Here is a 17,104-nt window from a genome sequence, read left to right as displayed (position 1 = left end):
AGACAATCCATAGATATTTCTACTAAATTTAAATATCAGTCCTATTTTGCTGTAATAGGTAAAAGTGCTGTACATACCTGGCTGACACCCCCAGGAGCATACATTGTAGTAGCAAGGGCCAGGAGAGTATGTCCTTCCAATAACATACTGCTTACACCGGCCTGATTGGTGGGAATCAAAATCTGTGCATTTGCAAGACTAGCCTGGAAGATCAGTTTGGGATCTGGAAAATAAAAGAGTATATTTTTCTCCATAAGAGGGATAAATACTAAATTAAGAATTACATAATTCTGAGAAAGAAAAGTAATTTTTAATCTATCCACAGTAAGAAGGACTTTGTAAGTTTAAAAGCAGGGGGAAAACATTGTGAAGGAGCAAAAATGAAAAATTTGTCTACATAAAAATAAAAACTTCTATTCAAACAAAGAAAATTGCCAAATAACAATGGACTAGGGGAAAAATTACAACAAATGACAACCTAAGGATTAATGTCCTTGACAAAGAACTCATACAAATCAATGCCAAAAATACTGATAAGTGAACAAAAGAAATAACCACTTTGCAAAGGAGGAAATATAAATGTCTGACACATAAAAATATATAATACACTAACAATAAATGCAAGAGCTGGCCAGTTAGCTCAGTTGGTTTGGATCCCCATACCTGCCAACCACCAAAAAAATAAAAACAAAGAAATGTAAATTAAAAAATCAGATGCCAAATAGCACCTAAAAATCAATGATTTAAAAAAATAATCCTTATCAAGCATTAGAGCTGGTCAAGGTGAACAGAGATGGAACTTACAGATAAAATGGTACAACCCCCTTGGAAAGCAATCTGGCCTAATGGCAAGAAGCTTCAAAAGGGGTATAACCTTTGATCTAGTAATTTTTTTTTTTCCTTTTTGTCTTTTTTCGTGACCGGCAACGGATCGCAACCCTCAGTGTCGCGCCCGTACCGGACCGGGACCGGCCACGGGATCGCAACCCTCGGTGTTGCTCTCGCCCCTCACTCAGCCAGTGAGCGGCCGGTCTGTATGTGGGATCCGAACCCTCGGCGGGAGCGCCACCGTGCTTCCCAAGCAGTGCACCATAGCAGTGCGCCACCGGGCCGGCCCCTGATCTAGTAATTTTATACCCAAAAACCTATCTGTACTAAGGAAATAATCCGAAGCAAGGACAAAAATTTTATATTCAAGACTATTATTAGTAATAGAAAAAAATCTGAAAATAGCCTCATTGGTATAAATGAGAGAACAGTAAATTAAATAATGGCATATACATACAATGAAATATTATGCAGATATTCAAAATGATCATTGTCTCTAAGGATGCAGAAAAATTCTTATGTTATAATACTACACAAAAAAAGTATACAAAAACATAGATTTCAGAGCTGGCCAGTGGCCACTTGGGAGAGCATGATGCTGATAACACCAAGGTAAAGGATTCAGATCCCCATAGGCCAGCTGCCAAAAAACAAAATAAAACACATAGATGTTTCTTGTTGTATCCCTAGCACTTACAACAGTCTGTCACAAAGGAGCTCAGTAAATATTTGCTGGATGAATGAAATACAACACAGACTAGGTAAAAAGAAAGTGCAGAGAAAGTAACTGGAACAATATACATTAAAATATTATTGATGGTCACCTATAGGTGGTTATCTTCTTAGGTACTTAAGGCTATCTACCTATGGATAGTTGTCTCTGGCTTCTGATTTTTTTTTTTTTTTTATTACAATGAACATATATTACTTTATAATCAGCATCCCAAACCAAAAGCCCACATTATGAAAAAATTCCTCATTTGGAGAGACACTAGGCATTACATGAAAGATCAACAATTGATACTTCTTGCCTGTGTAGTCACTCAGCCTGCCCCCTTCCCCATATCTCTGGGATAACAACAATGAAGTCCTCAGGGTAACAGGGCTTTTTGGTCTAATCATAACAAGAGACAGGCTCTACATCAGTAGTTCCACTACAGAGGACACAATAATCCCACACATACTGTGGATTTTTCACTGTAGTTGGAGCTCCTCAGTAAAAGATTCAGAGCAGGCACCTGGAAGACAGACCACTTTTCACGGAAAAGGGGTGTCAATCTACCACAAAGCAGAAATTCAGCCTGTGATAAACTGGCAGGATGAGAGAAATCCAAAGCGAACAAAGTACAAGGCTGAGGTAGGGGAAGGGGACATAGCAGCACAAGCTCTCTGCTCCAAGTCTGGCTTTTCTTTGCCGGCAAGAGGCTAACATCTTTGGTCTTTTGCTTCTTTTTTTTTTTTTTTTTTCTTTTTTTTTTTTTTTCCGTGTCCGGCAACGGATCGCAACCCTCAGTGTTGCCCCCGTACCGGACCGGGGACCGGCAACGGGATCGCAAGCCTCGGTGTTGCTCCCGCGCCTCGCTCAGCCAGTGAGCGGGAACCGGTCTACACGTGGGATCCGAACCCTCGGACGGGAGCGCCGCCGCGCTTCCCAAGCGGCGCACTATCCAGTGCGCCACCGGGCCGGCCCGGTCTTTTGCTTCTTAAGTAAAGCATGAACTTAGATTACAGTCAAATATTTGACTACAGCCAGATGATTTATTTGAAGAGTCCATAAGTTAAATATCATTCAACAGACCAGTTACTCATCCAAAGAAAGTTCTTGTATTTAATACAGTACACCCATACCTGTTAAATTACTGGAAACTTGTCGACACTGAACTAAAAATTCAAACCAAGGATGTGCTTCATGTAACTCTTTTTTTTCCAAAAAGAGACAATTTTCAGGACTAAGTCTGTATATAAAACAAACAAAAAAAACCTCCTCTGCGATTAACATATAACAGACAGTTATAAACATGTTTGCTCAAGGTTATAAATAACTAGCATGAAAAAGAAAAGAATCTTGGAATTAAAAAGTAAATATAACACAAAATACTCCCAATTCTTGTGTTTTACATATTCCCTATAATCTGTAAAGGAGCAAATTTTAGAGAGAGATTTTAGAGACATCATGTACTTACCATGATGAAATTTTACCAATTCTGTATAAGATTAACAGATATCTTGCACTTTAAGATACTTTACTTTTTATTACTTTTTAAGACAAAAACTTTTTAGCATTTTCAAACTTAATTAGAGATTTAAAAAAACCTTTACCAGGCTGAGGAGTTAAGGCTCAGAATAGGTATTTTGAAAATATGGCTCTTATATTTGTTTTCTTGCAAGTAGTTCTGGAGAAAACATTTCTGTGTCTAGGTAAGCCTGAATGACATAAAGCAAAATCTTATCCTCTGTTCGAATTACTAGTCTTTACTACACAAAATAAAATAAAAACATTCTCTATTAGTGCACAATCGTGGGCTCTGAAATCAAACACTAAGAAGAATTAAATCTGGCTTTGCCAATTACTAGCTGTGTGCCTTAAGTTATGTGGCAGAGCCACTTAGTCTCTCTTAAAGCCTCAGTTTCCTTATCTGTGACATAGAGATGGGAGTAACCACCCATACAGTTTTTGTGAAGACTAAATGAAATGCTAATCCTAGTGCCAAGAACTTAGCCTAGTGCCAAGTACTTACTAGGCTAAAGTACTCAGCCTAGTGCCAAGAACACTGTTAAGTATTCATATTTTGAGATTATTTCTATTGTTCTTGTTATTACTCACCCAATAGCAATTAAAACTGGCCATGGATAGGATTCTGCAGGTTGATCTTAGGTAGATATATATTGATACATGTCTGCCTGCCTATGTATCTAAATATGAGCATAAATTTTAGAGCATATCTAATACACCTATCTACCTAAATACAAATAAAAATTTTACAGCATATTTAATACACCTTGAAGTGGCTATGAAATCAAAGTTGTTTGGCATTCTCCTGGTAGTGAAAGTACCAAAGAACTCCAAGTGAACCTTTAGAATCTTCCTCTCAAACTTCTTAAAGCATTTCTTTTATTTTATTCTAATCTTGAACTATTTAAAAGATTAACAGAGATGTTACAGAATTAAATCACCAAAAAACATATGCATTTAGTTGAATGTAGCACTGAAATTAAAGATGTACCACACTGAGGTGGGGAAACTATTTCAAAAAGATCGGTATTCCTCATGTGAATGCTTAATATTTTCCTAAAAAGTCACATTCAGAAATAGTATGGAAAGAAGAAACGTGAAGACTAGCTTAAGGACAATTCAATTCTCAGTACTCACTTGTAACAGTCGAGATAGACATAAAGAAGATACTGCAGACTGTGCTCCAAACAATAGAGAATGAAGTGAGAATGGAAATCCCAACCTTCTTTGGTCTTATAGTTTTGAACAGGGAGGGTATCTTGTATCACACCCCCAATACGACTCAGTCTTAGGAGGTAGAGTTCAAAGTCTTCTAGTTCAGATGCAAGAAAAATCCCATTCCTATCAGGCAGGTTTAAGGAACAGAAAATTAAAAAGTTGCTAGGTTCAGAGCAGACTAAATCACTCCCATTGCTTAAGTCTCAACTACTTAAAAATAAGTATTTACAAATTAAGGCTGCTAACTCTTTCTCTATAAATATGTTCTACGACACATATTTTGCTGGTTTCCAATAAAGGTTTCTGTACCACTGTAGTATTTAAAGGTAGTAATGCCAGTCTCAAGTGACCTTCAATATTTCAAAAACCTAAACTAAGCTATCTCCATTTTTTTGTTTTTGATTGGAACTGTACAACCTGGTGTGGCAACAGAGGTTAGCTCTTAAAGCTAGATACTCTGAGCATTGAGAAATTCACCAAAATATCCAAACAAAATCATTAAGAAGCTGGAGCAGAATAATTTAAACAGATCAACTACTAAACAAGAATAGAAATTTGCATTTAAATATTACTTTTTACAAATTTACTGTTCAATACATCATATGTACCATACAAAAGAGTATGGAAAATATATATACAGAGTTTAAAGAAAGACCATGTAACCACCACATATTATAGAACAGTATACTATGTAAGCCCTTGGTGTATTCATTCCCTATTGCATGCCTTTTGAACTTACTTATATAAAGGAAACATTCTGGATATATTGTTCTCTGCCTTGTTTCTTCTACTTAGTATTGCGTAATTTATCCATGTTGATACCTGTGGCTATCGTTAGTTAGTTTTCATTGTTATATAGTATTCCATTGTATGATTACACTATATTTTATTTATTCATTCTACCTTTAAGGGTCATTTCAGTTGTTTATAGATTTTGGGTAAAACAGTTTGCATTTCCATGACTACAAATGAGGAAGAGCATATTTTTATGTTTATTGGCCATTTGTGCTTGCTCTTTTGTGAAATGCCTGTGTGCTGGTATCTTTCCTCTCATCCAAGCTCTACTCTTCCCCATCCTGCTCTGTGTTCCTCCTATAGGCTCACCTGTATGGGCTGTACAGAACTCTTATGCCCTCAAGCTTGTTTTGGTTCACCTTATGGGAGGACTCCATCAGGAGATAAGAGTCAGAAAGAGGGGAAGATGGGGATACCCTGGCTCTCTGTGCTGAGTGACTGCAGGTTGGCTGACTGACACCCTCCACTAAGGGCCATCTCTCCTGCCAGGCAGCTTTCTTGGTCTCAGTAACTGTTCTTCTTTTGCCTCTTCAGGACTTTCAGAAAGCATACCATATTTCCAAGGTTATGAAGATATTTTCCTATACCATCTCAAAACTTTACAGTTTCACATTTGACATTTAGATTTTAAAATCTTCCTGGGATTGATTTAATGTACAGTATAAGTTAGGAGTTCAATTCCATTTTTCCCCTGTTTAGCTATTCAGTTATCTCAGCCCCACTGATTCAAAAGACTGTTCTTTCCTCACTGTTGTGCTGTGCCACCTGTCATATACAAAATGATCACACATGTATAGGTCTATTTCTATGGTGACTCTTCTGTTCTACAGGTCTATTTGTCTGTCCCTGCACCAATACTCCCATTGTCTTAGTTGCTCTAATTTTAAAATGAGTTTTGATACCTGAGAGGGCACGTTCCTTTTCAGGGCTCTTCTTGACCCTCTGCATTTCCATATAAATATTTACAATCAGCTTGTCATAATCCACAAAAAAAAAAAAACTGTTGAGATTTTTAATGAGTTTTCACTATATCTAAAGATCAATTTGGAAATAATTGGTAGCAGCTTGTCTTGTTCCAAATCTAAAGAGAATGTCTGTGATGTTTCACCAATAAGTATGTCAGTTAGAAGGATTTTTTTAGACATCACTTTTAAATTAAGTAAGTTTGCATCTATGTTTAGTTTGCTAATAGTTTTTATCACAAACAGATGTTAAATTTTATCAAATGCTTTCTGTATCTCACAGGGTAGTATTTTTTCCCCCTTTAATCTGTTAATATAGCAGATTTCATTAATTCATTAATTTCATAATTTGTGTTAAGCCATACATAGGTCAGTTTTTTAAACAACCGAATGCTAAGCAAAATATGTGGTAAGCACACAAGTCCTACAAATAGCTTATTTTTAGTAAACAAGAACATTTAGTGCAATGGAAAGAACGGTGAACTGGGGTTAAAGAATTTAAGTCTGTAACTAACTGGCTTGGGCAAAGCTCTTAACTTCTCTGGACCTGACTCTCAACATCTTTAAGTAGGACGATACAGATATAAGTATATCCCAATAAGTATAAACAGAAAATAATAAATACAAAATAAGTTTAACAAACTAAGAAATTAACATACATATTAACATACATGTTGTTAACATACATGTTATTAACTTTCCTTATTTAAAATCTTCACTTATCACTTCAAGTGCTACCTCCCCTCACTATTTCTTAATTCAGCATTCCTCTTTACTTCAAGGCCATACATGGGTACAAGTGATAATATGGAGAAGAGTGGGACATAATTACAGGACACTAAGGAATCCTTACCTCAGCTCTTGCCACTTGTTCCCTATAGCCCTACTGACAGCATAACATTGCTACACCAAAGAGCATAAAATGTTTGGGGAAGAACCTACATCTAGAATTTGAGAGACTATTCACTGCTACATGATGTTAAATGCATATGATTTAAAAACCTCAGTATAAGAGAATGCCCTTTAGATTTTATAAAAATATGAAACAACAGTACACTGGATTTATGGCATTTTCAAAGGAAAATTTACACCATTATTTATTATTGCTCTTCCTTTTATTCTTCCCACTGGGGATTTTGTTCAACAGTCACAATACCTTGCGAGCATATCTAAAATTTTATTCTTCATGTAGCTGTTGCAGCAAGTATTCTGATCAATAACATCAACAGTCAGAGGGGGCCATTTGTTCTGCTGAAGTGAGACATAACTATTCTGGGTCTGAAATTCTCCAGTCCACAAGATAATGCTTAACCAATCATGGTGAGCTGTGAGGTATCTCCAGAGGGCGTCAGGGGAATATGATTTGTATTCTACATGAAGAACAAAGCACATTTTAAAATAGCAATGAATTATGATTATTGATATATAACTGAACATTGAATTAACTACTGAGTAAATACAACAATCTGGATATAAATATTTATATAATATATGAATTATTCAGATCCTCTGCCTTTTTTCTATTTTCCTCTTTTGTGTTGTTCACTTTATAATCAATACTACATCCAGAGGAAAGCTAAATGTTGCTTCTCATTGCTACAGTAGTTAAAATGAAACTTGGGTATTAGCTGTGTATTCACTTACCTGTTTAATCCTCCTCTCTTTTCTTTCCCTTAACATAAATAAAAACTTCAGCTGAAATAATAAACATGAATTTGACTCTGTGAATTGCCACTGTTTACCACTGTTAATTATTCCCCGGAGCCCTGAGGTGATACAGATCCACAATTTACATAAGAAGAAACTGAATACTATTTGGAAAAACAAAGAATGTCACTATGAAGCTGGGATGAAAACTCTTAGCCTTGAAATCTGAATTCACTGAACCATATGACTTATTTCTTTCATTACATTATAAATCCCTCACAAAAACCTTAAGAAAGAGATCTAATACAATGATTTGCATTGTAAAGAAACTGAGTATTTTTCCCCCAGAAGGAATTCTAAAATGAAGGCACACCAAAATATTCCAATACCAATACCAAATTTAATCCTCATTCAATATGCTTATATTTCAGGCTCTCTTACACTTACCTTCTGGACTTATCCTGGGGAGAAGGATGGATTCTTCTGTTATTTGATCCCACCACTGAGCCCAATTTAACACAATTCTATGGTTCTGTTTGTTGAATTCATCTTTATGATCACATTTCAGGAATGAGTCCAAAACACATTTGTGCTTCAGAAAATCTTGCTCCTTTATCCAATACCTAAAAATAGTGATATTAATTTTTTGTAATTTTGGAAGAAAAGGCATCATTCCTTTTTATGTGCTCAAGAACTTCTACCCTTTTGAGGAACACATAATTCTGATGATGCAAATACTGAAATGACAGGGAGTTCCCGAGTCCCTTCTATATGACACAAGTTTTATCTTCATGGGGAATGTAGCCTCTGATCCACATAAGAAACCTGTGCTCACTAACAATTACGAATTAAACATTATCTACAATATTCTCACAATATTATCAAAAGGGGACTAATGAGACTACCTGGGAAAGGACTGGATCTGCATATTTTCTTGGAAATGTCCTGAATAAAATTTCTCAACTTGATGCACAAAGTCTATAGTTCTTTTTTCTTTTTCGGAAAAATAATTTTTTTCTTTTAAAATTTCAACCTTGAATAAAAAATGGTTAAATTAAAGCAATGACCTCACAAAAGTTAAGCACATTTTCAAAAACAAATATGAGATTAAATGCCATTTAAGAATCATATTTTCAATTTCTGAGTTAATGTATATTCACACAAATTTTCCTTTGCCACAAATGTAAAATAATTATTTAAAAAGATAAAGGGGTTGTCACACTTTTACTTAATAGATATTAGTTTAATGTTAAAGTTATTTATTTAGGAGTTTTTCTTCCAAGGTTTTCTTCCAGTTTTTCACCATGGCTTTCCAAAGAATGTAAACTACATATCTCACTTTTACTTACCAAAAAGTCCCGTATGTTTTTATCAGTTGTATAGAAGCATATCTTGAGCAACTGATCTTTTACATCAAAGCCCTATAAGAAACACAGAAAACCAAAAAAACTTACATTTTGTAATGGAACTATTTTGAACATAAATATGTGTTAGATACAGAAGTACTCTATTATGGACATGACTCTGTTAGAATTCCACAGCTTTTCTACTCTTGCAAACATTCATTTTCTTACATTTATTACATGTATTTACTATCCATTCCTTAAGTCCTTAAGCATTTTGCCAGAGCAAAGGCAGCACCTAGAACAGTTTAAGGCAAAGGACCAAAACTATAGCAATCTGCTATAATGTTTCACTTGAAAACAAAGGTCAACATAAACAATCACCCCTTATATAGTTCCACTCATCTGTACTTCCAGAAAGTTATCATGGGCTAGACCCCAACCATGCAGATTAGGGCCAGATCTCAGCTAAGTCCAGGAGCCCTACTTCTAAAACTTCTCTTTCTCAAATGAAGTAAAACCATGGAGCATGAAGCTCTGGCAAAGGCATAATCCAATGGAGATATAAGGGGTCACATGAACAATACTGAATGTCCTCTAATAATGAGTTCCTGTGCATGCTTTGACATGTGTGAAGTCTTCTGTGAGAAACATCATTTGCTCCTAACCAAAGTGCCAGGTCTAACACGGAGCAGATGATGGAAACACATTTAAAAATCTCTTCAAGAGATATGGAAACAACCTAAGTGTCCATCAACAGATGAATGGATAAAGAAAATGTGATGTGTATATATACTGTAGAATATTATCTGGCCTTAAAAAAGAAGGAAATCCTGCCATTTGTGACAACATGGATTAATCTAGAGGACATTATGCTTGTTGAAATAAGCCAGTCACAGAAAGACAAATACTGCATGATCTCACTTAAACGTGGAATATAAGAAAAAAAAATGTTGGACTCATGGTAACAAAGAGTAGAATGGTAGTTACCAGGGGCTAGAGGGTAGGGGAAAGGAGGAGATACTGGTCAAAGGGTACAAACATTTAGTTATAAGATGTGTAAGTTCTGGAGACCTATGAACAGCATGACGAATACAGTTAATAAAATATTGCATAAAGTACGTGAAATGTACTGAGAGTAGATATTAAGTATTCTTGCCCCCCCCCCCCAACACACACACTGGTAACTATGACAGGCGATAGGTATGTTAATTAGATTAGAATTCTTAAAAGATTGTGGTGATCTTTTCACAAGTATACATATATTAAAACATCACTTTGTACACCTTAAATATATATAATTTTGTCTATCATACCTCAATAAAGCTGTGGAGAAAAAAATCTCTTCAAGAAAGTCCTCAGTATCAAGGAACATTTCTCAGTATTACTAATATCATTTAAAAAAATTTATTTATTTATTAATATTATTACTTTTTTACATTCTAAGATGTTGTGGAGCAGTTGGGGGGGTGGCGGAGAGTCAAAGGGGGAGGGAAATAGGGTTGGAGGATAAGAAAGAGGAAGCATGGTAGAGGCCTATGGCACCCCCCTCGTTCCGTCAGGGGAGACCAGGGGGCTTCCAGTGGCAGCTCGGTCATTGCTGGGCTGGAAACAGATGTCAGGGGGGTGTGACTGAAGCTCTCGGCCCCCCACTGCCCCAGCTCAGGAGCCCAGGCTGTTTCTGGTAGCAGCTCAGTGGTTGCCACTAGGCTGGTTATGGATGTTGGGGGTGTGCACCTGAGGCCCTTAGACCTCATCACCATAGCTTTGGAGCCCAGGGTGCTTCCAGTGGTGATCTGCTGGTCATTGCTGGGCTGGGTGTGGTCATTGGGGGGCATGGCTGAAGCCCAGGGCCCTCCCCCTACCCTGGCTTGGGAGCCCAGGGGGCTTCTGGTCCTTCTAGGTTTTATATGTGTTCTTCGGTGGTGTTAGACCTTTACTAGTTAATATCAAACTTTGTCTCTGATCTGTGGGTATTTTGTCTTTTCTTTCAGTTCTGTGTTGGATTATTCGCTGTTCCCACCACTTAAACTCTGCACTGTAACTAATTTGTTGTCCTTTGCTTACTTCTAAAATGGAAGAACTTCCTGTGGGGACCAACACTTGAGCCCTGTAGTTGAGCTAAATTGCTGCTTTGCTGCTGATTCCCTGGGGAAGGATTTTTGTGCAGCTCAGGTCTGTTGAACTTGTATATATTTCCAGGTCTTGTGAAGTCCAGTGTCCCTGGGTTGTGTGGAAACTGGTTCAGGCCTGAGTCTTTTCAGCAAACTTCACCCCCTGAGGTTCTATATTCAGGACCAATCTCCATTGAGTGGTCCTGTGCTGACTGGAGGGCAGATCAGCTGTCCATGCTGTGCCCTAATGTTCCCCCAGTGGGCCCTTCTCCCCCACCACCTGTGCTTCAAACACTAGGACGGGCCATGTGCCAGTCCCTTGCGATGCTCACCAGCCTCTCAGTGGCTCCTTTTTTCAGTAGTCTTTGGCTCCTCGTTCCTATGTGGGTACACAGGAACCCTGTTAGTGGTCCTACTGGCCTGCGGGCCACCAAGGCCCTCTTCTCCCCTGCCGTCTCCAAGCAACTTCACACAAAGGGCACAGCTGCAGCTTTTGCTAGCTGTTGATCTGTGTGCTCACCAGCTCCAACCCTGAAGCAGCTGGGGCTCAAAGTGGCAGGAGCAATCTTTTCTTTCTCTCTTTGTGGCTTCTCCTGCCTTCATGAACTTCATAGGTTCCTCCTCCTCTTCCCCTGAGCTCTAGCGGCCCCAGCTTGGCTGTTGTTGCTTTTTAATAGTTGTAAATTGGTTGATTTGTGGGAGAGAGTGATGCTGAGGACTGCCTATTCCTCCATCTTGACCAGAATTTATTACTATTATCATTATTTCATAGTAAAGACTACACAAATCTCTTAGTTTGTGACAGAACTATGAATACAAATCAATTTATAGGGCTGGCCGGTTAGCTCACTTGGTTAGAGCATGGTGCAGACAACACCAAGGTCCAGGGTTTGATCCCTGTACTTGCCAGTGCCCCCCTCAAATAAATACATACATACATTCCTTTTCTTACATTAGGGACTTTAAGATCAGACAAACAGATCACACCACTCACCATATTCTTCAAAAGTTCAGAGGCTTCCTTTATATTGTTCTTTTTCAAACTGTCAAAGACCAAATCTAGGCCTATTCTAATCAGATCCTCGAGTCTTTGAGCAGAATGCCTCTTAATCCTGAAGAAGGTTTGTGCCTCTGGTATTTTGTTGTTTAAAATGGCATTGGAAATAACTTCCTAGGAAAAGGAAGAAAAATATTTGCCTTTTAAGTTCATTTTTATTTCCTTATTAATAATTATCAATGTGGACATATACTTCCTTAGCACCTACTAAGGGACTTTTATTGAAAATCGACTAGATATGGGGCCAGGCACAGGGTATATCAAGTTAACTAAAACACTGACCCTACTCTCCAGAAGCCTGTAGTCTAGTGGAAGACACACAAATAAAGAAGATTATAGTACTGTGTGACGGGGCTATAATAATGGTATCCCAGGGTGCTAGAGATAAGGGTCCAGAAGAGGAGCACCTAAATAAGACGGGTGACCAAAAATAAAACAACAAAAAAGCAGCTTCCAAATAAAGGTAACTGATGAGGGAGAAATATAAAGACCAAAGGAAAGAAACCACATCAAGCCTTCAGAGAACTCCAAATTACTCAATATAACTGAAGAAAAGCTGGAGAGAGTAGCAGATGAGAAAAAGGAAAAGCAGAAGTTCCATCATTAAATACATTCTGTGTGTGAGGTGGAATTTATCCTGAAGCTTATGTGGGGACACTGAAAGAACTTAAAAGCAATAGGTGATATAATCAGACACTTATTTTAGAAAAAATATTCAGGCAGCAATGTGGAGAATGGACTGAAAGTGATTCAAGCTCAAGATAGTGAGGCAAGAGAAGTTACTGCAATAATCCAAGTGAGAAGAAATAAAGACCTAGACTTGATGATCTAAACCCCAGAGAACAGAAAGGAGGCATCTTAATCTTGGGCTTTAAAGTGGTCTGTAATCCACATTAAGCCATGTGCAAAATTGTGTGTATGTGTATACGCACACATTCACATGTATGTTTTTGGAGACAAGGTCCATGGCTTTTATCAAACTGAACGATAACTCCCACCCCCCAAAAAGTTATAAATCAGTGATTTTGAGTAAAAAGAGCAGAGAACCATGGATAGAACATTGGAGAACATTAAAGGAGGAAAAATAGGAAGAAACACCTGTGAAGGAGATAGGAAAAAGCAGCCAAAAAAGCAGAAGGAAAAGTAAGTAGTTCCTGGCTAGAAAATGAAGAGATACAGAAAATGCAGTCATACCAGCTACTTCTCTATCCCTCCACCCCCAAAACAGCAGTCCTGAGAAATTGCAGTGCCTCAATCTTATTACATTCACTCCCTATTGATTCTGATCATCTCTGTTATTTTGGCTTTTTTCTTTACAATACCAACACTCTCCATGTTGTAGAAAGATTCTTCTAGTCCCTAAGTCATACAAAGGGCAACACATTTTAGTTGTAATAACATCTACTATAAAAATAAAGGCAAATAGATGGACACAGAAAATTCAGCTGGCAAAATTTCTGAACTAGAATTTCAGTTAGGACTCAAATAGAGTATACTTCCAAGTAATAATGTCATAAAATAGAAACTTCCTAAGATCTAAGCACAAGCAGCAATTCAATTTATTCAGAGGTCAGGCAGAATGCATGAGTACAAAGTGCCGGACCCTAGCCAGTGAGGGAGTACTGCTAAGGGAGTGCCACTTTACATAAGTTTGGGGGTTGCATGTTTGTCACTGGATCCGAGTGGGTAGATGTGGCCTTAAGAGGGAGCCTATCTGTGTTCTGAAATAAATAAACAGAGCTTACAGACATAAATTTGAAGCCATGCCCAGAGACACAAAATCCTATAAAACCTAAAACCCTTGCCAAACATTCTGAATCACAAGTATATAAATTCTTCTAAATTCTGTTTAGGTAATGTTTATATTTAAGGCTGTAAATATTCTCAATAAGCCCTTGTGTGTAATATTCACAACATTCCTGAAACATTCTAGCAAGTCCTGTGGTGACCAAACCTCAGTTAATTCATCATTCCTATTTTCTCACTCACCAGCTAAAGCAATTTCCTTCCATTTGTGTGCCAGTTGGCACCTAGAGTTTCTTTCCAATTATGTTTTAATTTTATTTTTTGAGTTGTATCAGACCTTCCATTTTACTGCAATTTTAAGTAGTACCCCTCTCTCACTAAATGACTCATAAGTCTTTTTTTTCTTTAATATATTCTTCTGAATTCAAAAGTGTAAACTTGGGCCGGCCCGTGGCTCACTCGGTAGAGTGCGGTGCTGATAACACCAAGGCCCCGGGTTCGGATCCCACATAGGGATGGCCGGTTCGCTCACTGGGTGAGCGTGGTGCTGACAACACCAAGTCAAGGGTTAAGATCCCCTTACCGGTCATCTTTAAAAAAAAAAATAAATAAATAAATAAATAAATAAATTCTGTTTCTGAACCTGGCAAATAAAAGAATAATTACTCATATTTACCTCACAGCTGAGTTTCTCCCATATTTCATTGTCCTTGACTTTGGGGACATTTTCATTTACATCATATTCATCTACAGCATCTGTTAGTTTCCAGGGAAACTTTATCATGAAAGTTCGAAGTTCATTAATGTATCTGGTCAAAATGTCCACTCCTTTCTGCAGATGTTCATCTAGCTCTGTGGAGATACCAATGTGCTAGTTCATCTATTTGTGTGTGTGTGTATGTATGTATAAACACACATATACATATATACGACAGAGAAAAAGAATATACCATGAGCTGTTATAAAGAATTCTAGCTGTTTTTTCCCTTTTGTAGTTTGTTATTTACCCAAACTTGTTGTTCTCACTTCAGTTCAACTGACTTGCCTGATTATTATTTGAATTTATCTTATTTATTAATTTATTATTATTATTATTTTTACATTTGAAGGTGTTGTGGAGCAGATGGAGTGGAGGGGGAGAGAGGAAAGGGGAGGCGGATAACATATGAGGATGAGGAAGCAGGGAGGGGGCATGGTCGAGGCCCACGGCACCCCCCTCATTTCGGCAGAGGAGCCTGGGGGCTTCTGGCAGTGGCTTGGTAGTGGCTGGGCTGGATGCAGACCTCAGGGGGATGTGGCAGCTCTGTGTTTTAATACAACCCTTTTCACACTCTTCACAATGATTAATCCTGGGTCTTTCATCCAACTCTCCCAGTATCAAAACCCATTTCATTCAATTACCCACTGACTTTACCCAACTTTAGCAAATGGCACTCCACTGGCTGATGTTCTCTCATGTAATAGCAGCACTTGTATCTCTGTCCTGACACAGGAATGGTACACTTGCCCCCCTCCCTTGTTGCTATTCTTACCTTCAGTGTAAATAAAAAGCTCCTTTATTTGTTTGTTAAGGAAAGACAGTGTAACATTAAGCAATTGTTCTGAAAAATGTTTGCTCTGGGTTTCAGAATCACTTTCTCTAATTGCTGAGCAAAGTAAATCCAATGCTGGTGTCAGCTCTTCCACATCTAAGAAACAAAGAACTTAACATGAGGAGCACAAGGATAGCCCAATAAATTAACCAAAAATACCATGTTGCAATATTTTAAAACACAAAACAAGAACCAACGTGTTATTTTCAAAAAGCTCTCTACGCTTTTATGAAGACTTACTACCTACAAATTTTAACAATTCTAATTAATAATAGTTATTGCTTTTTTTCTAGTATTACTATTAACTACCATTTTGCTGGCCAATTATATCTTAATTATTGTACATAGTGTTTTATAAATATTATCTTATTTATTCCTTTGAACAACCTAAGAGGTAGGTGTTATATTCACTTTCCCATAGTTGAGGAAACTGAGTTTGAGAGGACGGAATTTGAACTTAAGCCTGTCTGATTCCAAAGCCACCATGCTGGTGAGAGCAAAAAGTGTGGGCCCCTGAATCCTCTATTTGCAGCTAAAGGCCCAAACGAAGTGACTCCTGTTTATCTCAGCATTGGCCCCACCTTTAGGATTACATCTATGTGAGTGAGAATTATGGGAAACATGGGTTTTCCCCTCAGGTGAGTAGGTAAAGATATCCCCATGCTTCTTATTCCAAACCCATCTCCTCCACCCTTTAGAGAACAGTGCAGTTCAGAGTAGAATGAGGAGAAATCACTGACCGCCAAATAGCAGAAGTGAATAATGACCACACAATCTCTGAGGAAGCCCTGCTCAATACCACAAATCAGACCTATAAATGCCAGCAGATCAAGACAAACAAACTGGAGTATTAAAAAAGCTGGCAATTCAAGAGGTAGGTAACCAAACTACACTCAAAACAAAAGATAACATTTTTAAAAAAGAAAACGTCTAATTCATACTCTCAGTGAGAACTAACACTACATCAGTGGAAAAAGAGCAGGCTATCATTTTCTCCATGTAACTAGAGTACATACTGATAAAGCTTTTTGGGGGCATTTAAGAACGTTAATTGTATACTCTTAGACCTGGAAATTCCACATCTAGAATTTATCTAAAGTAAACAATCATACACATGTGAAATTATACACACACATATAGCATTTATAGCATGTTGTCAATACTTAAAAACTGGAATCAATCTAAACATCTAGTAGGAGTGTGGCTGGGTAAATTATGGTACAGTCCATACAGTGAAATTCTTTGTTACCATAGTTAATAAATATACCTATTAACAAGAAAGATGTATATCTTATCAAGTAAAAAAAGCAGATCATAAAACTGTATGTACACATTACCAAGCAATGGGCTTGCTACCTGATGCACACACAAAGCCAAAGACTGTGACACATGCTTTTGTGAAAAGAAAAAGGCTTATTATTGCATGAGAAGCCAACCAAGGAGACATACAGGGAGTTTGGCTTTCTATTTGTTAAAAAGGAAAGCCAAAATTTTGAAAAGAAGTGTTGGTAATGTAGCAAAAAAGCAGAAGAATAAGGATGAAAATTTTTATAACCAGTCCCAGCCCAC

The 17,104-nt window shown here is 37.6% G+C and overlaps 1 protein-coding gene across 1 annotated transcript in view; it reads right to left on the bottom strand.

Annotated features, from left to right (window-relative positions):
• The window catches only part of SPG11 (spastic paraplegia 11 (autosomal recessive)), a gene marked incomplete at its 3' end in the record, with an annotated part of 55,144 nt that overhangs the window by 20,935 nt on the left and 17,105 nt on the right, over positions 1-17,104 (bottom strand). Inside the window, exons 9-18 of the mRNA XM_008586359.1 lie at positions 15,476-15,631; positions 14,620-14,795; positions 12,135-12,311; positions 9,033-9,104; positions 8,589-8,716; positions 8,131-8,306; positions 7,193-7,406; positions 4,199-4,402; positions 2,677-2,783; positions 78-223 (exon numbers count right to left, since the gene is read on the bottom strand). Of these exons, the coding sequence (XP_008584581.1) occupies positions 78-223; positions 2,677-2,783; positions 4,199-4,402; positions 7,193-7,406; positions 8,131-8,306; positions 8,589-8,716; positions 9,033-9,104; positions 12,135-12,311; positions 14,620-14,795; positions 15,476-15,631 (1,556 nt within the window). The remainder of the gene's footprint in view (positions 1-77; positions 224-2,676; positions 2,784-4,198; positions 4,403-7,192; positions 7,407-8,130; positions 8,307-8,588; positions 8,717-9,032; positions 9,105-12,134; positions 12,312-14,619; positions 14,796-15,475; positions 15,632-17,104) is intronic.

This window comes from Galeopterus variegatus, unplaced genomic scaffold, assembly GCF_000696425.1.
Source record: "Galeopterus variegatus unplaced genomic scaffold, G_variegatus-3.0.2 Scaffold3963, whole genome shotgun sequence".
Lineage (NCBI taxonomy): Eukaryota > Metazoa > Chordata > Mammalia > Dermoptera > Cynocephalidae > Galeopterus > Galeopterus variegatus.
This window is presented reverse-complemented; position numbering and strand designations above follow the sequence as displayed.